Here is a 26,386-nt window from a genome sequence, read left to right as displayed (position 1 = left end):
TTCTTGGCCCTTTCTAGACTTAAAATCAAAACTTTCTGGATATAAACCTGTATCTCAATAGGATCCAACCCTACAAATCTGTTGCAGGTCTGAGCTCATGTGGCTGTACTTGTTTGCATTTAGTGCAACACTGAAGCCACCATCCATTGCTCAGAGCTTGTGGCCCGGATGTCTCATCTCAGTACATGCATAGATAGATACCTACCAAGCTACCAACCAATGTAAAGATAAGAAGATATACTTGAGCCATCAGTCCCTAAAATCATGTCTGTTTATAGACTATAGGGTTGAATCCACGTGCAATTCACTGAATGACATTAATGAAGTCTTAGCTTGTGCTTAACTCTAAGCGCATGAGTAATTTCATCACCATCCAACAAAGCACTTCAGTGTATGCTTAAGTTTCATTGATGTTGATTACTCACATGCTCAAAGTCAAGCACATACTAAAGTGATAAAGACTGCATATGGCAAAGCCTATATAGCTAGTTGTCATAAAGTGGGTATTTAGACAGACTTCAGTGCAGGTGGCGAGGGATTAAGATAGCTATATATCAAAAGTAGCCTTATAACAAAGAGTTTTATAGTGTAGGTGCACTGCATTATTAAATATAAGGATCATTGTTGAGCAATACATGGCTGTTTCTGGGCATGTTTAAAATATTTAGCAAGTTTTTGAATATAAAAATGTTCGGAGTGGATCTTCAAAGACTTTTTGACATTGTTCTGTTCTTAAAAGTGAGCATCTACACTGCTCAGGGCAACTTCTAGGCAAGATAACCATGAAGTGATAATATGGAAATGAACATTTTATTTTATTTTATTTTATTTTTTAAAAGGGGAGTCTGGGGAGAGTCTTTGAGGGCTGTGAAAGTTATTATATATATATACACACATATATATACACACACATGCGCGCACACACACATACACACACACACACACTAACATTCAGGAAGCAGTCAGAGCACAAAAGTTAGGTAGCCTACTGTCAATTTTGCTGCCACGTAGGGGTCTCTTCAAGGGGAGTGTTTAGGGGCATAAAAGCTAAACAAAAAGAAAAGCAAGACTTGACTGTTGTATGACTGATAGCTTGTAAATCTTATATCAGTAATAGCACTAATTTGCTCTGTTTGAAAGAAGGCTGAAAAGGATGGGGTTTACTTTCATCACTTGAATTTCACGGAGGTGAAGTTTTGGAGAACAAAACAAAACAAAACATCTCAGTTCCATATAACATGTAGTAGCAAGCATCCAGCCAGCTGCCATTTTGAGGGTAATTTTTTTAATCAGCCATTTCAGTTTTAGATTGGCCTTGATCCTCAGCCTGCTCAGGAATTCTTCTTTTTATGTATGTGCCTTTTCTGAAGTAAACGTGTTGCTGTTGTTGTCGTTATCTGATACACAGCTGTTTTCCTGCTTCTGTCAGCTCTTGAACCAAGTAAGGAGAATACATGCACACTCACATACTTTATCTTTTAAATTAAAAAAGAAACAAAACAACACAAAAAAACCCAAATGCATGCTATGACTTTAAAAATGAAAGAATTGAGCAGCTGTGGGTAATAAATCGATTAATTAGAGTGGATAAAATGAAGGTGAAGGGTGCAGAGCACTCTTTAATTTGAAGATATATGACCTTGTAAGATGCTGCACTTCATTTGCTATTAGATCACACTTCAGAGGGGGCTTTATTAAAATCTATTCTAGGGTGAGCTGAGGTAAAACATATTGTTAAAAAAAGCTTTTGACAGAGTATGTTATATACTTTAGTTTGCTTCAGTGATTTCTGTCACTTTTTATACTACACATGTTGCTGTGCAAGAAAAGTTAAAGGTCTGGACATTTCATCATATTTCCGTAAGAAAACAGGAATTTAAATATTTGAGGTAGCAACGCGAGTATTTGCTGTTGCTTTGGCTGCAGAGCTGACATAAAACTCCCTAACTGCCTCGGTGCGGCGGAGGTTTTAGGGGATAACGTATCGGTTCCTTTCGGCGCTCGTGCGTGGCTTTCATCAGTGTCGGTAGTGGTCGCGGTCTCTTCTCCCGAGCAGAGTGCCCTTCCCAAAGCTGGGTTTCTTCCCCCCAGTAGCAGTCGGAGGGTAATCGAAGCAAGGGAGGTCGTTCCCCCTCGGCAGCGCCCCGCAAGCCCCGCGCTCCCGGAGGCCCCGTCCGTCGGGGGGAAGGCGGGCGGCCTCGGGCACAGCTCTGGCCGGCGGCGGGGCGCCGGGCTCGCAGGAACGGGGATCCGAAGCTGCCGACCGCGGGAACGGCCCAGCCGGCCCCGGGGCAGCGCAAGGAAACTGCCCCCCGCTGCCCACGTGCGTGTGCAAGGGAGCCGCATCCCGCCGGGTGCTCCTCGCGCCTGTAGGTGTTCACCGGGTGCTGGGACTGGGCAGGCGGAGGGGCTGGCGGGCAGGTAGAGGATCTGCGTCCTCCGTGTCTGCGGTTTTGCAGCAGCAGCCGTTCCTGCAGCAGCCAGAAGAGGTGAATTCGCCGGTCGGCAGCAGTCCTTCCTCTCAGGCTGCGTCTTAATTTAAAAAGCCTTTAGGTTGCCGGGAGTCTAGTTTGGATTATTCACGTTATTCACGTTATTAACCCTTTTGCGCTCAAGCCGAAGCAGGGCGCTTCTGCGAAGGGCGGTACGGGCACGGGGGAGCGGGCTGGGCGGCTCGGCGGCGGTGCGAACGCCGCCGGAGCGGGGCTCCGCTCGGGGCAGGCGCCCGGGCCGCGCGGGGGCCGGCAGCGGGTCTGGCTCGGGTTTTGAGCTTCCAGGAAGCTTAGTGCCTTTGGGCGCAGGGGCACGGTCACTAGCCAAAATACGCGCTTTCACAAACAAGCAAGCAAACAAGCCGTTAATTTTAGATTTTTGGAAATGGGGAGGAAAAACTCCTGTTTTTCTGGAGTTCTCCCCCTCATTTAAAAAAACGAATCCTGCACTGTGATTTTCAAGTTGACCCGTACTTATGAATTTATCAGAGTTGGAGCCTTGCAGAGGAATTGAAAAAGGGGGGAAAAAAGAGGCTTTTTGAAGATAGCACATAGTTTATATTGTGCCCAGGACTGGAATTTTCTTGCTAGCAAAATTATGACTGTAGTGCAGACTTGTCCACACCTGTCTTTTATGTAAAGCTGAATCAAGGTTAAAGGAATGCTTTCCACCTCTATACAGTTTTTCAGAGTGGCTAGAAAGGCAAATAGAACAGTGTTTTTTGGCTCTGGTGAGCATTTCTGCGTTGGAGGGCAGGCTCAGGCTCAGAAATTCTTGGGACCCAGTTCAAGCACGGCCCGACATTTGTTACTGTTAATTGCAACCGTGCTGTCGGCTTTGATTACCGGATGTTTCATTTGAGTGGCTTCTTGGTGTTTTGGCAAAAAGAATCTCAAAGTGGTTTATGCAGGGATACGTTTTCCAAGCTCCTGTTGACTTTAATAGGACTTGTGCAGATAAATACCTACATAGTATTTTAAAAATGGAAGGGTCACTATGGCTGGAGCATGTATAAATTAAATACAGCAAGATCTCAGAGGACTGCTACATGAAGTATATAAAAATATAAAATGAAAGAGTGAAAATGATACTGAAGCTCCTTGCAGGTGCCCCATAAAACCTACAACACCACTTTTTGTTTGATTTTTGTATGTAGTCATAAATCCCTTGAAACAAATTCCTTTTGGTGAATAAACATGTGAAAGGATTTGGATCCTCATGCGTCATAAAGGAAGGTTTTATATGCAAGTTAGAGGATATAAATGTATATAGCACCAGTGCGTATGTGTGATCTTTGTCATACATGTTAAATGAATAAGCACGGTGAGTAAATGTGCTGTTCAACAGTTTATATCAGTCAATACATTGTAATTAAATGCTTCTTTCAGAAATGCTAAGGAGGAAATGTGTTAGCAAAATAAAGTGCATGCCAACTGTATTTAAATGTTCTCCACTGTATTATTTTTTGAGTGTTCTTTCTATTTTTCTTTTATAGGTAAAGATGAGCCTTCAAGCTATATTTGCACAACATGCAAGCAGCCTTTTAATAGCGCTTGGTTCTTGCTTCAGCATGCCCAGAACACACATGGATTCCGCATCTACCTGGAAACAAGCCCTTCAAACAGTTCCCTTACTCCACGCATCACCATCCCTCCTCCTCTGGGACCAGAGACTGTTGCACAGTCCCCGCTGATGAATTTTCTTGGAGACAACAACCCTTTCAATCTCTTACGGATGACAGGACCCATCTTGCGTGAACATCCTGGCTTTGGTGAGGGTCGGCTCCCAAACACACCTCCACTTTTCAGTCCACCACCTCGTCATCATCTGGATCCACATCGCCTTAGTGCCGAAGAAATGGGGTTAGTTGCCCAGCATCCCAGTGCCTTTGACAGAGTTATGCGTTTAAACCCCATGGCAATTGAGTCTCCAGCGATGGATTTCTCCAGAAGGCTTCGAGAACTGGCAGGAAACAGTTCCACCCCTCCTCCAGTCTCGCCCAGTCGCACCAACCCTATGCATCGCCTGTTGAATCCTTTCCAGCCAAGTCCTAAATCACCTTTTTTGAGCACCCCGCCACTGCCACCAATGCCCCCCAGCAGCACTACGCCTCCCCAGCCTCAGGCCAAGAGTAAGTCCTGTGAATTCTGTGGGAAAACATTCAAGTTCCAGAGTAATCTTATCGTGCACCGACGCAGTCACACAGGAGAAAAGCCCTATAAATGCCAACTCTGTGACCATGCTTGCTCCCAGGCCAGCAAGCTAAAGCGTCATATGAAAACACATATGCATAAAGCTGGCTCCATGACAGGCAGGTCAGATGATGGACTCTCCACCACTAGTTCCCCTGAGCCAGGCACAAGCGAGCTCACTGGAGAGGGACTAAAATCCAGTGAGACAGATTTCAGGAATGAGAGTGATCCTTCCTTGGGCCATGACAATGAAGAAGAAGAAGAGGAGGAGGAGGAAGAGGAGGAGCTTGAAAATGAGAGCAGGCCAGAGTCAAGTTTCAGTATGGACTCAGAGCTAAGTCGCAACCGAGAAAATGGTTCCAAATCATTACCAGACGAAAAATCCCTTGTCCTGGGAAAAGTTATAGAGAATGTAAGTCTAGGTGCCATCCAGCAATATAATGACATGCTAGCTGAAAAACAGAAAAGGAGTAGTTTCATGAAAAGGTCTTCTGACCAGCGAGACTTGTGTCCTCGAGATCTCTGTCAGAGAGATACAGGTGATGAAGACTCAGTGGTAGGAGAGCTGGACCGCACTGAAGAAGGGACAGTCAATGGAAGAAACTTTGGGCCAGGTGAACCCTTCCCAAACTTGTTCCCTCGCAAGCCGACACCTATCACAAGCCCCAGTTTAAACAATTCTTCTAAAAGAATAAAGGTAGAGAAAGATTTGGACTTGCCACCAGCAACAATAATACCTTCCGAAAATGTTTACTCCCAGTGGCTGGTAGGGTATGCAGCATCAAGGCACTTCATGAAGGATCCATTTCTAGGATTCACAGACTCCCGACAATCCCCCTTCGCAACTTCTTCCGAGCACTCTTCGGAGAACGGGAGCCTGCGTTTCTCCACCCCACCGGGGGACATGCTAGACGGGGGGCTCTCAGGGCGCAGCGGCACGGCGAGCGGAGGCAGCACTCCCCACATCAGTGGTCCCGGTCCCGGACGACCCAGTTCGAAGGAAGGGCGGAGGAGTGATACATGTGAGTACTGTGGCAAGGTCTTTAAGAACTGCAGCAATTTAACAGTGCACCGTCGGAGCCACACTGGAGAGCGGCCTTACAAATGCGAGCTCTGCAACTATGCATGTGCCCAGAGCAGTAAGCTGACGCGTCATATGAAAACGCATGGCCAGATAGGGAAGGAGGTCTACCGCTGCGACATTTGCCAGATGCCCTTCAGTGTTTACAGCACCCTGGAGAAACACATGAAAAAGTGGCATGGAGAACATTTGCTGACAAATGACGTCAAAATTGAGCAGGCAGAAAGAAGCTAAGGCCCCCCACTAGGTTAAATTTCAGGGGTCTAGGTAACATTTTATTTGTACAGTTTAACTATTGCCAACTGAGAAAAGATGACCTAACTTGCCTCCGTAAACATAACTTAGCATAACTATGGTAGGTGCCAGGCTTTGGCACTTAAATATAACCTGTGTCTACAAAGTTCTATTAAACCCGAGGGTTGATTAAGGCAGTAAAATTTGTGGAGCCTTTTAACTGTGCAATAATTTCTGTATTTATTGGGTTTTTGTAATTTTTTGGCATGTGCAGGTACTTTTTTTATTCTTTCTGTTTAAATTTCTTTTAAAATTTTGTTGGGTATCCCTTTTTAATTTTACCCAGTCGTAGCCTGAGATTACTTGCATTGTAGGGGAGAAACATATCTTTTTAAATTATAATTTTTGGGCCGCTGCTTTGTTGAAATTTAAGCTAAGCGCGTGTAATTTCTTGTGAAGAAGCCAGCATTTTAACAGAGATCTTTCTTCTTTTCTTTTCTTTTTTTTTCCCTTTCTTCTTTTTAAATAACCTTGAAGATTAGGGAAATCAAAATTGTACAGCGGATAACAATCTTTAAAATTAGCACTTTTTTTTGGAATTGGATCTAATATGTAGCACTGACAATGTTGCTAATGATAGAGGCCTTTCCTAGATAGATTTCATTATTAAAGTTATGTCAACTTAAAAGACAGGGGTGCAGGTATTTTCAGAAGGCAGCTACATTCAGAAAAACATAACATTCTTAATTGTGCATTATTATCAGATAGTTTAAAGCTTTGGCAACATAATGATGCCATTCTGTTACTTGTTAGGATATCTTTCCCTCTCTCGTCCCAGTGAAAATAAAAGTACATTTGCGGTATTGCAATATTCTCTTCAGGCCCCAGAAGAACCAAATGCCATCTTTTTCTCTTTTTCAGCCTCACAAACACAAATCTATCTGAGTTCAGGACATATGTACATGCCTCTTACTTAGCCCAGATTTGCTGTAGTTAAAATAATTACAACAGGATGAGAAATTCTCAGTAAAAAAATCTCAACTTTTAGGCATTTGGTTTATGAATGGACATACTAGAACTCTTATATGATGTACAATGATGTTATTGTAAGAAAGGAAAAAAATAAATTTGAGTTGAATTACCTGTGTTGGCAAGATTCTGTTCCCGCTGAAGTCTGAATCAACTGAACTAGGAGCAGAATTGAATTATGTTACATGAAAAGCATTAGAACAGGGGAAAAAAAAGTAAAGAAAAAAGTGCACCTGCTCTATTTTCAAATTTAAAATTTTGTAAAACTTATTAAGACTAATATTAACAAACAGTAGACAATTATGGTTAGACATTTTAATTGTGTTGACCCGCACTTTAAAGCTTTTGTTTGTGGTTAAGAGAAAAATGGCTTCTCAACAAGAAATTACATCATATTCTTCTACTTGGCCCAAAGGTGGGTTAAACTGTAAGGGAACAGCTGAGATTAAGTGTCAGTGTTGCTAAGCATGGCATTCACAATACTGGCACTATAAAGAAAAATAAATAAAAATAATTTATTGGACAGTTTTTCTACTGCCATTCAATTTGACGTGAGTGCCTTGAAAACTGATCTTCCTATTTGAGTCTCTTGAGACAAATGCAAAACGTTTTTGTGAAATGAAAAGACTTTAAAAAAAAAGTAAAACAAGAAAAGTACATTCTTTAGAAAAAAGAGCCACATTTACTTAAAAAAAATTACTGGTTGAAGATAGTGGACATGAAAATGCCATAAGACCCAATCAAATGAAGATGTATACCCAGCACAACTTCGGACATCCATTAGCTGAATTATTCTCAGCCTTTTTTTTTTTTTCAGGACAACGCTGCTTAGGAAATGGAATGGAAATGATTTACTGCTGAATTAAAACTCAAATGACACAAATTACAAGTTGTTATCATTGAATGAGAAAAAACAATTCAGGAACAACGGCTAATTTTTTTTAAAAGTTAAATTTAGTGCACTCTGTCTTAAAATACGTTTACAGTATTGAATACATACAAGGGTAAAAAAAATTGTGTGTATGTGTGTTTGAGCAATCTTTTTTTTTTCAAAGTTTGCTTAATAGGTTATTAAAAAAAATGCCATAATGGCCATGTGTATATTGTTTTCTTTTGGTGACGGGGTTTTAGTATATATTATATATATTAAAATTTCTTGATTACTGTAAAAGTGGACCAGTATTTGTAATAATGGAGAATGCCTGGGCATTTTACAAAACCAGAAAGAAAAAAAAAACTTTTCTTTTTTCCTTGAAAATGTTGCAGTAAAATTTAAATGGTGGGTCTATAAATTTGTTCTTGTCACTGTAACTGTAAAGTCTTGAGTTTTAGTAAATTTTTTTCTGCCTTGGGTGTTGAATTTTTATTTCAAAAAATGTATAGAAACTTGTATTTGGGGATTAAAAGGTGATTGCTACACCATGTAGAAAAAGTATGTAGAAAAAAGTGCTTAATATTGTTATTGCTTTGCAGAAAAAAAATCACGTTTCTGACCTGTACCTATTTTTCTCTTTTTTTCTTCCCCTCTCCCCTCCCCTTCCCCTTCTGGAATGGATATTGATATTGGTTGATTCATATGATGTAGGCACTTGCTGTATTTTTACTGAAGCTTGTAATTTTTTAACTGTACGCTTGTCCTTTTAAAAGGATTTAATGTACCTTTTTGTTAGTGAATTTGGAAATAAAAATAAAAACAAACAAACAGGCTGCCATAATATATTTTTTTAATTTGGCAGGATAAAATATTGCAAAAATAAAAAAAAATTTGTATGTGAAGTCCTTATTGTACAGGAAAAAAGGAGGTTGTTAGACGACCTTTGAGTAAAAGAAACAAAACAAAATAATTAAGTGCTTTTTTATTTTTAATTTTTTTGTTGTTGCTGTTCACAAATAATTTTAGTTGTATATATATATATTTTTTTTTGTCAGAAATGGCCTACAAAAAAGTGCTGTTCCCACAGGGCTCTAAATAACTTCAAAGTTGCCTGGACCCCTTGCATCAAGGTTTTACCAGGTATGGTTGAACCAGGCTGGATGGTTATTGCCTATTCGCGTTGGATGAAATTCGGTTTCCGTAAAGGTGTCTGGGTGACTTGGCACAGCTTCCCCGCAGACTCGAGACGGGGAGAGGTTTTTTGCCCCCTTTCAAACCAGAAGATGTCAAACACATTTTACCTGTCACTGCCGCCTCCCACCCGGCGTCCCCAGCCCCCTGCCACCGCCCTCCAGAAGAAAGTCGTTTTTAGTCTTTAAAAAGCGAGAGCTGTTGCATCGCTCTGACACCGGTGAAATGCTCTGCTGTTGGTACCGTTGTGACCGGCTTGAAGTAAAATTGGTCCAGGCACAGCCCTCCTCTTCCCTGTCAGAACAGGACCTACTCCGTGTACAGGTCTTGCCAGTCCGTGTTATTATCTGCTTTGCTGCTGGTCACTCCTTTTTGTACATTCCATAGATTTCTGAATGTTTGGGACTGGGATGAAATCCTGTGCCTTTTGCTTTCTCTCGTCTTTGCTGTTCTTTCTCTCTCTCTCGCTCTCTCTCCCTTTTGGGTCGAGGGGAAGACAGGTGACGGAAGAGGCGCTGACACTCTAGCGAAGGGGAGAAGGAGAAAATGTGCAACCCCATTTCAGGAAATGACGGTAAACCGCCCCCCCCCCCAAAAAAAAAAAATTACAGTGCCAAATTCTTCCTCTGCCTTCATCGGTGCAAAACTGCTGGAGCATTTGGAGAAGCATGGGTGTGATAACAAGGAGAATTTGGTCCAGCTGCCCAGAGATAGATACATCTTCCTGGCTTGAACGTTGTGCCCTTAAGACTTCTGGACAAATTTTGGATCTCAATTAAACTGAAATAAATCAGGAATTATTCATCACTCTTAGGCCTGGATTGCTCCAGCATAGCCAGGGGTGGAATGTGAGCCCTTAATAGCATATTTTCACTTTGGGGGGGGGGGCGGATTTTGATCGCTGATGCTTGCATAAATCCAGAGCAATGTCCTAGAATTCAGCAGAATCCCCTAACTGTATGTCAGTGTGGTGAAGATCAGAAGTTAACCACAGGTTTTCTGTCTACAGCTGATTGATTTAAGAAAGAATTCACCTTTTATTTTTGTGTAAATTGCTTAGGAGCTCCAGTCTCCCTGTTTTTTTCTTTTCTCCCTCTCTCTCTCTCTCGTCTTTTTTTTTTTTTTTTTTTTTTTTTTTTAATTATCCAGGATAGCTAACACCAGCAGTTGTCCAATTTTGTGACTTAAATCACTGAAGCTAACAGTAAGTCACCCCAAAAGCACAAGGTTTGTTTTTCTGCAGACTGTAGTGATAACAAAATAACCCTCCTTTCTTCTTGCTTAGGAGAACCATAGTTTACTAGGCTGTAAGCACAATATAACAGACAGACGATAGCTAGAATGCTGCCATAGTTCTCATCACAATTTAGTTTATTATTATTATTAGGTAGAATTTTTTACTTCCAGTGTGTCTAGTCCTGCTGCCTTTGAAGTCCAGAGCAAAACTCCAGTTGACTCCTATGGCAACAGGACAGGCCTGATTACCTGTTCTAGAAAGAAAAATACTGATTTTAAAGAAAGAGTCAAAAAGACAGCATTTCATCCCAGTCCTATGTAAAAGACAGTCCAAGGTTTTGTTTATCACAGGCAAACTCATTTTTATGGTGCTCTTTGTATTTTAGAACTGCAAAGCAAAGTAACGTTGATTTAAGTTGTTTGCATTTGTACCGGCAAGGCAAAATATTTTTATTACCTTTTTCTATTACTTATTGTATGAGCTTTTGTTGTTTACTTGGAGGTTTTGTCTTTTACTACAAGTTTGGAACTATTTATTATTGCTTGGTATTTGTGCTCTGTTTAAAAAACGAGAGCACTTTTTTTTTTTATTATGGATAAAATGTTGAGATGGCTGGAGGTCATTTCAATATGGCTTAGTGAAATATTTATTGTTCCTTTTATTCTCTGTACAAGATTTTTGGCCTCTTTTTTTTCCCTTATTGTCACAATGTTGAGTTCAGCATGTGTCTACCATTTCATTTGTACGCTCGTTCAAAACAACGTTTGTTCCAGTTTCAAGTTATAAAAATAAATTGGACATTTGACTTGATCTCCAAATCTTGTCTTTCCTGTTTATTTGAAATTGAGGGGTGGGAAGAGGAAAAAAGGAGTGAATTAGAGCGAGAAGTTGAAGCTTCATTATGGATGTTGGTGTTCATGCAGTGTTCTCTGTTAGATCCCTTTGAAGTCGATTGGGAGATCATTCTTGTTCAGGGAGGACATATGAGCACTTGCATAATGCTGAGCAAAACCTGCTCAAGTCCCTTAGTGTAAAGCAGTTTCCTGATTTGGGGGTCTTGAGAGTAACAGGTAGATCAATGCTTTAAGCAATCAAATTTTCGATATGAAATTATGTGAAATCTGAGGCACTCAGAACACAGTTTTCTGAAGACAGGAACTTTACTGTCCCAATTTCCATTCTCATAAAGGTAGCTGCATGCTTAACATGAAGAGCGCTAGCAATCTTACTCATCTAAGTTTGCTAATGTGTTTTCCATCTTTGATGCCAGTGTAAACACAGAGAAACACCAATTTAACCAGGAGCTGAATCTGGGCCACGGACTGTGCGAGGCCGTGAGAAGCACCAAAACATAACTTCAGCTACATGTCTTCGTCTCTTGGGCTAGCAACACAGGCATACACATTTAAAAGAAGAATTGTGCTTAATTTGCAGTTTGAGGATAAGAGCTGACAGCTACAGGCAGTCTGCTGTCCTGATACACTCTATCAAGCCAACCTGCTAGCAAATGCAAGGAAATCTTAAATGAGAGAATTGTATGCAAACCATTATTAAAAAGCTCAGGAAAGATTTGGAATGTTGGAGACCAGAATCTGATTTCCTGGAGGCCCTGGTCCAACAAACCATGTAACTGGCTTGTGATTCAAAGCAGGTGGGTAATTGAAATTCATTTCAAAGGAACTGCTCCTGGACTTTAAACTATTTGGCTTGACTCAGGAATCAGGAGAGGAAGTTAAGTGCTGTGTGCTACAGAAGAGAGCACACAGATTGTCCCTTCCTGATCTCAGGCTCCCTGAATCTACAATCTAAATTTAGGTTTGTGAGTAAGTGCTTTGCTGGATCAAGGCTTTAGTATAGTATAAAAGTTACAGTCTTTGAAAAGTTGCACTTGTGAAAAAACAGTGAATATGAAATCACAATCCAGTTCTGACCAACTGAATTGGTTAATAGTTCACACTGTAATTCCCAAAATGCCACATGCGTTCTGCAGTGCTCTGTAAAGAGGGGGTTCTCCTCCTAAATTTTGTGCAGTTTGTATTTGAATAGGGTGTTTTTGGCACCCCATAGACATGACTGAGTCTACTGGAGCTTTACACCATTATGTCATTTTGTCAGCTTTGATGGAGTTACAGGCCTTGCCGATACTGCTGGGGTGTTTTAAGATGCGGCTGCTCTCGCTGTGCATTTTGGCCTGTGACTGGGTGGGTTTGGCCGTGCAAAGGGACTTTCGGTCCGTCCACAGCCTCTGGTAGGAGAGGTGGTATCTGCTGGGCAAGGAGAAGCATGAACAGCCGGGACCTGGCAACGTCTTAAATCATCACTGTTAGATGTGCTAGAGCTTGTAAGCCCTCATATGCAATGGTATGAGGGGAAAAAGCAGGATCAGGCCCTTTTGGCAGAAGAGATGTGAGGAGTTGCACAAACAAGGCAACAGATGCTTAAATCCAAAGAAGTCTTGTTGTAACATCATCAGCCTGGATGCTCTTATTTCCTGTATGCTAGCGTAACTCAAGGATTCTGTTAAAATCAGTAAAAGAAAAAAAAATTAAAAATATCTCTGGGATATCTGAATTAAACCAATGGAGTTCAAACTTTGGTATGCAATGAAAGGTACTTTACACTCTAAGTCAGCATTTTTATAATGAAAGAACATTTTATAACGGTGACTTAATTTCCCAAGGGCCTTATTCTCACTTATACTAATTCTACACCATGTTACTTCTTTAGATTAAATAGATTTACTCCAGATTTACATAAGTATAACTGGGATTGAATTTGGCTCTGTGGATTTACATAAAAAAAAAACTTTACATAAATGTTAAGAACATATAATGGAATAGTAGTGGACACTGAACTTCCTAATTGAGCCATTTCCCGAGAAAGTGGAGTCAAAGAAAGAGTTACATTTATCCTATCAACGGACAGAAACATACCATGTGATCTGTATGCCCAATTAAAACAGCTTGAAAAACGAGCACCCAAAATGAAAGGCTTGTGAACAGACCAATAATTATACACCAAAATCATTCAGGAAATAATTCTGAATAATGAATATATTTGAGAAAATTGTGATCTATTTGCAGACAACTTGTAAGCAAAAAAGAGGCAACATTTGCCTAATAGTTGATTTGCTCTGAATTATTCTCCTAGCTCAGCTAAACACTGACCTTTAGCTACTCAATGACAACATTTCACTATCCGACAGATGACAGACTCTTCTCTCCAGGAAGGGATCACAAATGTTAGAAATGGAAAAGACCTATTCACTCTGTTTGCCCAGCCACTACCAATGCAAGATTCTTTCTTTCAGTACATTTCCTAAACACTGTCTTGTGCAGTTTGAGGGTGTATCGAGTTCCAAAAAAATATGGTTCTAGTTCTTCCATTTCTCATACTGATCAGGAGGACTCTATTGCCTTAGACAGACAACATACTGATTAACAGATTGCTTTTTCTGCACCACAGTTGAACATAGGTTTGCTTTTATGTGTATCTTTTTATTTACTTCTTAATCTAGCAGGATACCTTAAAAATACCTCCTGTGCAAACAAAGACCATTTGCATATTTTCTTGTAGGGCTGGCGGGTACTGGTGCTGATTGTGGTAAAAGTCGTAGGTGTCATCAGAGAACATCAAACGTAATGAAAACGAGAAGGAAAACAATTATGTTTTAATGAGTCCTATATTCACCCACAAACAAGCAAGCAATTACAATAATTACAAAAATACATAGTGCTCTTCAAAAAATGTTTTTAAGCAACCAAAGAAATGTTTTAAAGTCTGTCCAAATATATTACAAGGTATATATCTGTGAGTGTATAAAAACTTCTGTGTATACATTTCTGGATACATAACTTTGGATTCAAATTTCATGTATTTGTAGAAAGCTAGAATATAATATTTATTTCATTTGAATTTCTCCTAATTATCAAACTTGTGTAATAGAGGTATGAATTTAGTCTACTGCACTGCATTCTCAAGATTGCCAGTGACTTTAGTGAAGTTATTTAAAATGGATACTACAGTAAATGAAAACAACCCCTGCCTGAGCAGAAAACTTAATTGGAGTAGCCATTGCATTTGTGTAAAATCTAAATAGCATTCTTCTAGTCACTTAAATTCCCTAAGCTGCTATTTTTTTACTGGAAACCAGTAGACCAGAAAGCAAAGCTCGATGACTAGCCAGACTAATCCCAGGCATATGAAGTTTCCACAGTACCAAAGTACCGGTAGGACGTAAGCCTGTAATTCTCTTTTACACTCTTTTTTCTTATCTACATGAAAAGATGAATATACCTACCTATGTGTTTGGGGGAGGTGGGGCTTCCCTCTCCAGGGGGCATGGATCTGGAGATGTGGAGAAACTACAGTAAATCACAAAAGCCAAGACAAACATGGAAATGCTCCAGAACAAATTCTAGTCATTTAACTCTCCACAGTGTGGGGATGCGAAGAATTTTGGGAGTGAAAAAGGAGGGCAAAGAAGCAATGTCTTTACGTGCTGTATTCCAAATGTGAACAATCAGGAAATCCAGGGAAAAGTGACAGTGATAGCAATAGTAGTTTCTATTCAGGACATGGCTGCAGCAATCTAATCAGAAACCAGGCATTTATTATAGAATACTTTGAATTCTTAACAATGATGTAATATAATGCAGTTTCACTGAAAAAAAGTATCATTCCTGCAAACTGTCCCAAAACGACTGACAGAATGAAATGATACATTTACAGAATTAGAAGAGAGAAGGAGATGTTAAGAGATATAAACAAAGGAGAAAATCATGTTTCACGTGTTAATAATGTTCAGATGAAAGGAATGTGTTGGAGGATCATTGATGAGTCAAGTCTGTCAGACATTTCAAAATACCTAAGTGAAATGGAATTTTAAATCTCATTTTAGGAGTAACAGGCTCTAAGACTCACTGATTTTTAACAAGCTTTGCATTTCCAAATGAATTTAAAAAATAAGGTCTGTAGTCCAAACTTATTTTAGAGAAATATCTCCTATCACAGATATTCAATTCTCATGTTCCAATGGCTCAGGTTATTATTTTTAATGTCTGGACACTTCTGAACTTAGAGAAATTGGAAAGCCAGATTCACCCTGCCTCAGTTTGTGGTTTAGCCTTATCTTTATTGAAGAGATGCATAGGCCTAACTCCCCTTATATAAGGTCTAAAAAGCTATCATAATATCCAACAGGTAGCAAAAATTGGGGGTAAGCAAAGGAAGACTGGAACAGTCATTTATTTCACTAGATATGAAAAACTATAGTGTCATTTCCAGATCAGTACAACTCATTAATATTCCAGTTGTGCTAGAGAAACTCTCCAGATGAGATCCTGATGGAAACCTCTCTACCTGTAGGAGGTTTAAATTTAGATCCATAATTTGGCTCATTGCAAAGACTCTTGAAGTACCAATGACTAGCAACATGAACCTTCTTGTTGAGGAAAATGTATTTTCAGTCAAAATGTAAATTTCTTTCTGAAAAATGGCAGCTGGTGAAAACTGTATTTGCCAATTTTGAAGTTTGCTCTGTAAATAATGTGAAGTTTACTTCTCTGCCATAATTTACCATCTTTATAAAACAGTTACGATATAGCTCCTATGGGTGCTCCTCATCCACCCCGGTGCAAAGTCAGTTTAAAAAGTTCCCACTGACAGACTATGCTAATCTGAGGAGAGGACCTCAGCAGTACAATTTCTGTTGGCACAACTTCTTCTGCAATAGATGGTTGACCATGGCTGTAAAATATTTTGTCCCTATGATGCCCTACAGCAGAGGTACATAAAACACAGCATGGGCAACAACAGAGCTGGGCGTATGTTTGGGAAGATGGATTCTTTTCCCAGAAATGGATCTGTAAGCCCCCCCCCCAAAAAAAAAAAAAAATTAGCAAGTTAGGGAAATGAGTTTTCTAATTCCACTTTGTTTGGGAGCAAACCATCATGGGACAAGTTCTTACCTAGTGTCAGTCAGCATTACTCTATTGTGCCATGGCAGCTACACTTATTTACAATGGCTGATGATTTAAACTAATCACCCGAGGGTTAGTTTAAACTTTTCACTATCCACAGCAGCATGGTAAATGGTTTTAATATCTAACATACTTTTCAGAGAGACTGAGACATTCTTCAAATGTTTTAAAGCAAAAGCTTTTTAAAACCAAATTACCTTGATTGCTTTCGGATGCTAGGGATGGCTTCTCCTCTCCGGTAAGTTAATCTTCAAACAAAGTAGTGGAAAGTAGAAGCTCTTGATGAATTAAGTAAACTGTGCATGTCAGTAGAAACTTCTGTGATGTATATGAATGATCATCCTGCAGAATTAAGTAGCTTTCTTTTGTCATTACGGTCTGACGTAATCTATCAAGCAATTTTTCCCAGAAGTACTTGTCTGGATATGCAGGAACTCTGACCATGGAATTCACATTATCAGCCCCACTCAGAGACTATTTCTTTTATTAACTATGTACTCAAATGTGATTTCATGTTATCGCTTTAATCCTGATGATGAGTGAATCCTGAACATAAAGCCAGCATGTTTCTCCTCCCTATGCTATTTTCCCAGAGATGAGATTTTGGTCATTCATCCTTTGGACAGGCAAGACCGGACTTTGCCTTCTCCCTAAACTGTTATGCCAGCTAATTTGTACTTTGCCTCAAGGGAGGTTTCTTAGCTCCTATTAAAACCTCTTGCTCCAAAGGATCTGTGTTCTGCCCTACGGGTCTCTTACACACTAGCTGCCTAAGGAGCTTAGGCAAAAATGAATTCAGATCTTCTAAACAAAAAAAAGATACTAGAACAACCTACATACCTACAAGTAAAATGTTTTGCTTGCCTCCATGTCTACCAGGTGTAACTCAGTTGTGGCCTGCATATTCAGTTCTCTTCAAAGTCCTGAATTAATGATAGCTTAGTGCCTAATTTAGGAAGGAGTGAGAGGGAAAAAGGGAGGTTTCCTAAGGGGAACCAAACCATCTCAGAAGAGTCACTCCAAAGTGGAATGGCGATCAGGTAGGTTTTCAGGGGATCCGTACTGGGGGTAGTTCTGTGCAATGTTCATTAAAATTGTGGGTGCTGGACTAGTGAGAACACTTATGTTTGCACACCAAACCAGGTGAGGAGAGACTGGGAGTGTGTTGTAGGCTGCTGATAGACAGCTAAACTCACTAAAAAAGGGCTCAACAGAAAGGGTCTGAAGGATTTATCTGCCACAAGTGACACAGGGAGAACAACTCAATGGTGGGGTTTATAAACAAGAGTAGCCAGCAAATGATGTGATGTAATCTCTCCACTCTGCTCAACATCGGTAAAATCTTTCAGCCTCCTGTTGTGTGTTCAGTTCTTACAATTCAAGAAAAACGTAGGCCACTGGGAGAGTAGTCTTGAAGAGAGTAAAGAAAATGTTCAGAAGTCTGGAAAACACGTTTTTTGAGGAAGTGTTGAAAGCATTTAGATTGTTTACCTGGATAAAGGAACGAGAGGGACAAAGTGAAGGGGGGAGGCACACCTCATGAAAAAATAACTGTTGTCAAGTAAGCAGAAGCTTGTTATAAAGACGTTTCCCCCCCCTCCACTGTTTCTACATTCCCCTCCATGGTACACAGAAAAAGAAACATATCTGCTTCCATACCTTCATAGGGAGCTTCAGCTTATGCAGCTCTAAAATCCTTTTGCACCTGGAGGTCAGGCTTGTGTTACAAACCCGACATCATAATTCCCTTGATTGGCATCTTAAAAGATCAAAGATTTAATTTAAACGCTTACTAAAGAAGGGAGTTCAATGGCTACACTTGCCTTCACATGGAGTGGAGAATTTATTGAGAATAAGTAGAATTCTGTGGACCAAATTCAGATCTGGTGTAAGTTAGTGCAACATAACCTTTGAAAGAGTTCTTCTTTCTTCCAGCAGACCTGAATTTAGCCCTTAATTTAACTCAGAGAAAAATGCAAATTAGCCTAATTAAACATACAGTTCAAGCAATCAAGATACTGGTTTTATTGATCTATTTTAAAATATCAACGTAGGACAGTTAGAAGCAAAGGGGGCAATTAATGTCTTTCCCTGGAAAGGTGTGAAAGGTACCTGTCAGGTTTCATTAAATGTATTTATTCTTTCCTTTCAAATTGTCTCTCATTTGAGCAGACCACTCTTCTGGGTTAATGGTGACAGAAGGCAGCAGAACTGCTGTAAGCATCCTACACAGCAAATGTAGCCTATTAGCTAAAAATGGGGAATCCTGAAGAAAAAATATTGTTGATGCTTTGGAAGTATCCTGTATGCCTGAGACCCTCTTAGAAAAGCAACACTGGAGTTTACTACCTCAGGTTTTGAGAGGATTTCTTCTTAAAGACAGTGTCTGCTTCCAAATTTAACATTTTTGAGCCACAAAGATGAAGGGTAGAAAAAAAAAGGCATTATTATTGCAGCTATATGAATTGGGATCTGAAGCTTAAATGACTTGCTAAAGATCATACAAAAATGTGTGAGGTAACCTAAGCTTTGTACAGATCTCCTGAATCCAAATCCTGTAATTTTTGATCCTGTTCCATTAATATTAAAAGAACATCTATCCTCTGGTAGATGAGTTGTTATGGCAAACGACATCTGAAGGTGTAAGAAAAGATGTTTTTCCACATAGTCTGAGCCAGAGCCTGTCAGAGTTGGTGGAAAATCTCCTGCTGGTTTCCATGGCCCTGCTAAAATCTGCAGCGGTCTTTCTTACCAGAGCTGAAATGCTATCTTTTCACCTCCTGGCTAATCCATAGCCAGAGAGCAATAACAAAATGCCTATCATCACGTTAACTAATGAAAGGGGTCACTATTAGATTATCTGACAACCGGTCTGAATGTGACCTTGCAAGGCAGTCTGTGCTCTCAGGTTCATGCGCGCTCATCTTTCCTGAGCTGGCAACGCAGCTCCAGTGCCCGTGATCCGTACAAATCCACACAGTCTGGGCCAAAGAGCAGAAAATACTGTAAGGGAAAATGTACTTTTGTTGGTACTAACCTATAGCATGGCTGGCCAACAGTCCTGAAAAGGGACTACACTCTGAAGTGTGACTCCTTCCCATGAGAAGCGACTCCCTGAATAAAGAAAAGAAGGAAAATTCCGTTACATAAGAACAGATTATGGAAAATTGCAATAGGAAACCTCATCCCTTCCTCCAGGGCCTGGCTGCTTGGATGTCATCTCCAGGCTGAATTATTGTAATGTGGGGCTGAATGTGAAGGCAGGGCACTGACTCTGGCTGCTAACACATGCAGCTACCTGTAGGGTTTAGGCTACAGTGAGCTTTTCAGAGCCATGCTCAAGTCCCTCTCGTCAATCCCAGACAGATTTAGATGCCATTTTAAGGAACTGGGTCTGATCTTCAAAATATCAAATGAAGCAACCTCTAGTGACATCAAAGTCCAAAACTTGCATTGTAAACCACTGTGTTGGCTGTGCTCCATCATGTCACATGAAAAAATTCATGAGAGCTGGGGACAAAAACATTGATAGAGGAGGAGATCTGTGCCTCTTTCCAGGGAACATCAAGTGAAATCCAGATGCTGATGCTTTAGAAGAAAAACTACAAATTCCCCTTTCCAAATGGCCTATTTCTTTGTAGAAAAAAATAACATTTCTCTGTAACTAAGACTGATTACCTCCATCCAGCCAACCATCTCCCCCTTTAAATCTCTTCCACCTGAAGAGAATAAACTAGTACATTAAAAACTGAAAGAACCCCAAACAGTTCAACCTTTGCTAACCAACCAAATATGATAAAAAGAGTACAAGCAGAGATTTTTCTGTCACCAAGAGTGACAAGCCAAAGATGCTTTGCAATCCATTAGTGATACAGTTGTAACTATGGATGTTCAAACAATAAATAGGTAGCTTCTGTATGGTATACAGCCTAGGTGGTTTCTGGAGAGAGGTGGAATAAAAATATTAGTAAGCAAGATGGTAGTGATGGTATTGATGGTGAAGAATCAATGCTGGAAAATCTGATGTATTTAGGCAATAAAGAGGGGGAAAACTCCAATATTAGCATGTATGTACCATCTCATGGGTTCTATATATATATTTACAGTTTCTATATAGAAGGTCCTTCTTTCTACAAGTATACCCTTATATTAATTATACCCTATTATTATACCCTTCTACCCTTCTACCAATTTATAATTTTGTCTGCTGGCCCATATCAGATGAATATCCCTCTCATATCTACAGCAACCTCTATAAGCTAACTATATTCTGTGTTGGCTGACAAACTGGCTTAGTCTAATAGCTCTTCTTCATAATGCTTACAATCACATTTGTACTTTCCTAACCTCCAGTAGACTCTCAAATGCCTGCAGGCACACACATGCACATCTGTGCATACTCACACAGATTTTACACTAATTTTGGTTAAGGTCATTGGGACACAGGTTGAAAGAAGAGGAGAATGTGAAAATTCTAGATTTCTGCAATGTTCTCCATGCTGGGTAGGCTGGCCAGACACGGGCCCATCTTGAATGAATGTGATGTAATGCAAGTGAGGTAGCATGGTTCGCTGGCCTGAAATGAAGACTGAATCTTCAGGGAGAGTGATTAGGAAATATTCCAGATTTTTCCTTAAGCTGGGTAACTGCCCCGGCTCCACCAGGGTCAGAAAGAATTGGCCATGGTTGTATATGCATTTCAGCCTGATTGCACCCAAAGTGCAGTACCCTCTGTTGGCTGTCTGTGCTGGCATACACAGTATCACACAACAGCAGTGAGAAGAAAGCAGGAGCAGAAACCTCTTGTATCAGTGCAGTACCTGCTGCACTTGCCCAGGGAGGGGCAGGGCTTTCCTGCACCTTCAGGTGGAGCAAAGCACAACACAGTGGTGTTGGAGTTCAAGGGGTCAGCTTGACCTCGTGCAACCAACACACCTGCCCGTCATTGCAAAAGAGAGTGAGAAGGTGCTGGGGAGTCTGGGGGAACTTTTGTACCAGAATTTGCTGCAGTAGAAGGGTTGGATTTGGGGGGAAAACTGAAGAAGGGAGAAGAGGTGTGGGTAGAATGATGGACAAGAAAGATGGTCTTAGTATATTTTCTGGTGAAAACTGTACTGTGCTTTGTATGTGTTTCTGTAAATTCCACCAGAATAAGTACTGCCTGGCTGTGATCACAGCCATATAGTTTGCAAATAACCAACAAATGTAAGCAGCCATAAGTCTCTGAGTTGTGACCTTTGATGGTGGAATAGATTTCCCCGGTGATGTTGAGATTCTTTGACAGCTGAGCTTGACTCCGAGTTTACATGTTCTGTCAGGCCAACATCTCTCAGGGTTTGTGGTTAAGGTGGCCTTGGTGACAGTCAATGTTTTCAGTTCAGGCCATGAAAGAGATGTTAGACAGCAGCATCAATTCTTTGGATATTTCTCCAGCTGAAAATTTGCACATCTCTAAGCCTGACATTTTCTTCTCAGAAGTTTTTAATGTTATATGGATTTTTAAGAAGTATAATTTATGCCAGTGCCATTTAATGATGCACCTTTAACCAAAGACAAAACACTAGCTATGTTGCATCTGATTTAGCCTTTTTGGCCTAGTTGCTGCAGATCATTTTAGCAAGGGAAAGGTTGTCTGCAGCATGAATCCCCCAACCAGTGAAACTACTTTGTCTTAATTACCTCAGGACGAGAGAGTGCCCCTGAAGCAATCATCTTTGTTTGTTAACACACCCTATCTGCTGCACTACTCCCCATAAATAAAACATGACCAAGATTACAATGTCATGTTCCCGTGGACTCCAGACCCTAGTAACTGCTCAAGTAGAATGCACAAAAACATCCCACAGCAACCTAGTGCATATCAGAGGGCATATCGAAGGAATGTTATTCATTCCTAAGCAACCACATGCATACTGCTTTCTAATATTAAACACGATGTTTGCTCAAATGCTAACAGGAAGTGTAAGAAATACACACTTTCTCGCCTTTGTCTCTGGTAAACAGCAGATCCCAGGCCAGATCTGCAGCTGCTAAAATTCAGCAGAAGCTCCAAGATCTGGCCCAAGTGTTTACCCTTTGCAGATTGCCTAATTGGAGCCCACATCCACAGTGTTAGCAATTACCAGGATGTTTGCAGGAGAGGGTAGTAGGTGATGTTTAAAGAAGGTTTAAGAATTTACAAGCAGTTTGTTTTGTTTTTCTCCTGGTTTTCTCTGTAAGTGTTTGTCTGTTAGTGCTCCACCAATGTTGCTGAGCTCCTCATGCAGAAGGATAGCACTTGATTGCTTGGGCTAGGACAAATGACTACTATAAATAAACAGATTGGTCTCTTAAATATCTAGGAGGGGAAAGTAACAGGTATCAACTGTGAAATATTTTCCCAGGGCTTTGATGCTTAGAGGGAAATTGGAAAGTAGGGTCACTCCGGCACTGAATAGTGTCTTACTCTGTGGTTGATCTCACTGAAATTAAGGGGCATTGTAGAGATAAAAATGATTTAATGGAGGTTAAGAGAAGGGCAGTGCAAAATCAGCTCCTTTGAGAATAATTTAGGGTTGGATTAGAGTAGGGGGCAGACTGAAGCTGCCCAGGGTAGCTCAGAAATGCCCTACAGATCATTAAAAGGAAAACATATTTTGCTGCAATCCTGGTCCTGTTTGGTAAGATAGCAGGGAGGAAGGACTGACTGGTGAGCTGGCACCTTTGGCCTGTGCTTTTGTGCTACTCTGGAGCAGTGTGATGCCTTCAAAGGGGTTGAGGATGGCTCTTTTGCTCTTCTGGCTGTACAGGCTGCCTGTATTACTGAAGGGCTGTTACGGCCTGCCTTGCTCATCTATGCACGCATGAGGTAAAATTCAGCCCAAGTGAGAAATCCATGTAGTCTCACTCTCCCCTGACCTTTTCCTTCAGAAACAACACTTTTATCTTCTGTCCTAGAAAACAAACGTTAAGCCTGATACGAAACTGCCTTCCCTTGGCCCACAAACCCACTACAATGACCATTGGCAGTACTTGCTTTTTCAAATGCTTCAGCATGGTTCCTATTTAGAGAAGGACCACAGGGAAGATCAAAGGAGTGAAGAGAGGGTAGGTTAGAAAACTAAGTCTCTTATGGCTGGAAGAGAGATAACTGAGGTCTGCGAAATCTTGTGGGTGCATACAGACAGACTAACTAATGTTACTGAAGGAAGGTCAGAAGTTGTTCTTCACTTAGCACACAGGCAAACTGTGGAACTCCTTCCTGCATATTTCTAAAACTTTACATATCTTAAAAGCGAGGCCTTGTAAGCTCACAGAAAAGAAATTCCTGAGGGTTCCTGAATATATAGAAACCATCTCTGGCCTAGGAAGTCCCTGAGCCACAGATGGCTGGAAGACCACTTAGAGAAATATCGTACAGGTTGCCTTGTTATTAAACTTTTCCATAGTCACCTGATTGTGACCACTGCTGGAGAAAGGCGATGCAGACCTTCGTCCTGATCCCAGACAGTGCTCTTGTGGGCGTCCCCAGGGCCTGGCACTTAAATCAGTACAGCCTATGCACTATAGGCTATTGTATTGTCTTTGTGGCACCTTTCTAATATCTTCTGAAGCATTCTGCCAAGGCTGTAGGAATTGAGGCCATCTTTTTATATGTTCCCAAATGTGATGCTGTGTTTGTTCTTTCAGAACAACCAGGATCTCTGTCTATATGGCCCATAATATGCAAAAAAAAAAAAAAAAAAAAAAAAAAAAAAAAAAGAGAGAAAGAAATGCTCTGTGTCTTGCCGATTTGCAGCATCTCTGCTCAGAGAAATGATTGTACCAACTGTGCTTTTTTTTCCTCTTTTTTGGGGGCGTGGAGGGAGACAAACACCTTCTGCAAGGGGAACCAACAGCTCTTTTTATACAGGACACCAAACAGACATCAGAGAGGGCACGCTGCTGTCTGACAGGCTGTTCCATAGATTATCAAAGGCAACTGCCTGCCAGTGCCTTGACCCACTGTATGCTTTGGTCAGGCCATGCATTTCATTCATTTGTGATTTCAGAGATGCTTTTTGAAGGTAAAAACTCTTTTCTTGGCTAGTTGCTCTAAACGCAGGACTCCAAGTCTCTGTAGAATACTCCAGGTCTTTTAATGATTTTTGCCCTGTCGCTTACTGAGTTCTGTCTTTTGCCTGGCACTGCAGTAAAATGAAATTTTTTTTTCTCTTGTGCATTCTTCCCACTACTGTACATTCAAGTTTTGTTTTGCTTGTTCAGTATTGTCCTGGTAAGTTCAATATTATTTTTTATGGTTTCCTTTATCATCTTTGTTTCTGTAGCCTTGTCCTGATTTGCAAAAATCTGCCTTATTTCTCAAGTTTAAATCTCTACATCTCCCTTTTATCTTTTGCAGTTTCCTTGTTTCCTCAGATACAACCCTGTTCTTTATCTGGCATCTCTCTCTCAGCCTCTCTTGGCAACTTTCTGCAAAAACTATTCCTTCATTTGTGGCACCATTATTCATTACTTCCCCTCTCCCCGCAAAGATATCAAGTTATAAATAAATAGATAAAAAGAAGGGGATGGAAAGGATAAATGACCAAAGTAATAGCACTAACTCTAGTCTAAGTTTTCTGTAAGACGAATTGGTTGGATAACAGCTTTGTTTTGCGAGGAAGTACAGAAAAAGAAAAAAAAAGGATCAAATCCCTATATTGCATCAAATTAGTGCAGCATAAATCTCACCAGCTGAGGGTTTGGCCCTGCTTGTTAATTCATCCATCTTGCTCAAAGATGATCTGTAGAATATTTCAGTCACTCTGCAGCTGGGGAGAGAAACCTGTTGGGGCAGATTTATATGTCCGTGCAGAGGAGTAATTCTGCAACTGCCAGTGCCCAGGTGTGCAGTGCCTGGGGTGGAGCTCCTTCTCGGCACCCTTCTCCCACGGGCAGATGTGTGGGCAGTGGCCAGGAGGACCTGGCCAAACTGTCGCAGGTCAGGCTGGGGGCTGCTGCTGGACGAGGCTGGCGGGAGATGGGGCTTTGTGCCCCCGCACAAGCAAGGGGCAAGAAGGGAACCGTGCGCCTGGGGCTCTGCCTCCAGGCGCTGACTCGCCTTCATCACCTGCTGCTGTTTCAGGGCTGCGCCTGGAGGCATGATCTGGGCTGTAATTTGCTCATGAAAGGATCTTGGGTTCATCATGCAGAAAGTTTAAGTTACTGATCTCTGAGTACTGTTAATCAAAAACCTAGGAAGAAAGGGGGAAATCTAGGAGAAAAGGAGACCCTAAAATCACATTTTGTCCTATGTAATTATTGGGCATTGGAAGCTGCTGCTAGCACATGGTCGCTCCGGGGGAGGCTGCAGACAGGCCAACAGAGTTAACGGATGAGAAACTGGCCCTGTAAATCTGAACTGCCAGTTTTTGCAACAATGAACAAAAATGTAACTGTTTAACCAAACGTATATGTCATAACTTGGTGACCTCAGTGAATATGCTTTAATTAAGTCCTTTTGTTACTTTTCACCCCCCTTCCCCCAAGCAATTCCAAGTTTTTGAAAACAACCAACCAAAGTCTGCTGTGATTATTATGCATCTGACAGAGCTGTGAATGACCCACAACTATAAAAATACAATAAACCAGCTCCCGTCTTTAGCTTTTAGGCAGAACTAGCTGTAGCCATTACTCTGGTAATGAGAACTTCTCAATTAATAGTGTGATGTGCTGCAATCATCCCTCAGGGCAAGGCTGCATATCAGGCTCTCAGCTGCTATAACTCTGCACCATTCCTCTGAAAACTCTGGAGCAAATTTGATACATATTATTTCAGGATTTGGCCCAAAGACATTTTCCCTTATCTTGGGGAAGGGACAGTCTGTAACTGTACCATTCAAGTCGGAAATGTGGCCTAGAGGCATTAAGTGCAGGAGATTGCCTAGACAATGAGATGAGCCGTAAGTGGGACAGAGCTGTGGCAGCCTCAGTAACAGGTTGAAGAAAAAACTCAAACAGTATGTGTGGGGGAAGATTATTGCTGAGATGAAATATGGGATAGACTGAAGAAGGATGAGAAAAGGAAAGGACGTGAAAGAAACCCAGGCTGGA

The 26,386-nt window shown here is 41.0% G+C and overlaps 1 protein-coding gene across 7 annotated transcripts in view; it reads left to right on the top strand.

Moving 5' to 3' along the window:
• The window catches only part of BCL11B (BCL11 transcription factor B), an 89,840-nt gene extending 83,833 nt beyond the window's left edge, over positions 1–6,007 (top strand). For 4 of the 7 annotated variants that reach the window (XM_062576888.1, XM_062576885.1, XM_062576886.1 and 1 more), the window contains one exon: positions 3,989–6,007. In XM_062576888.1, coding sequence (XP_062432872.1) covers positions 3,989–6,000 — 2,012 coding nt within the window. In that variant the 3' untranslated portion in view covers positions 6,001–6,007. The remainder of the gene's footprint in view (positions 1–3,988) is intronic. The other 3 variants (XM_062576891.1, XM_062576890.1, XM_062576889.1) reach the window with 3 other exon arrangements.
• The last annotated feature ends 20,379 nt before the right edge of the window (positions 6,008–26,386 follow it).

Source organism: Rhea pennata, chromosome 5 (genome assembly GCF_028389875.1).
Source record: "Rhea pennata isolate bPtePen1 chromosome 5, bPtePen1.pri, whole genome shotgun sequence".
Taxonomy (NCBI): Eukaryota; Metazoa; Chordata; class Aves; order Rheiformes; family Rheidae; genus Rhea; species Rhea pennata.
Note: the sequence above shows the minus strand (reverse complement) of the source record. Positions and strands in the feature narration are given on the sequence as shown.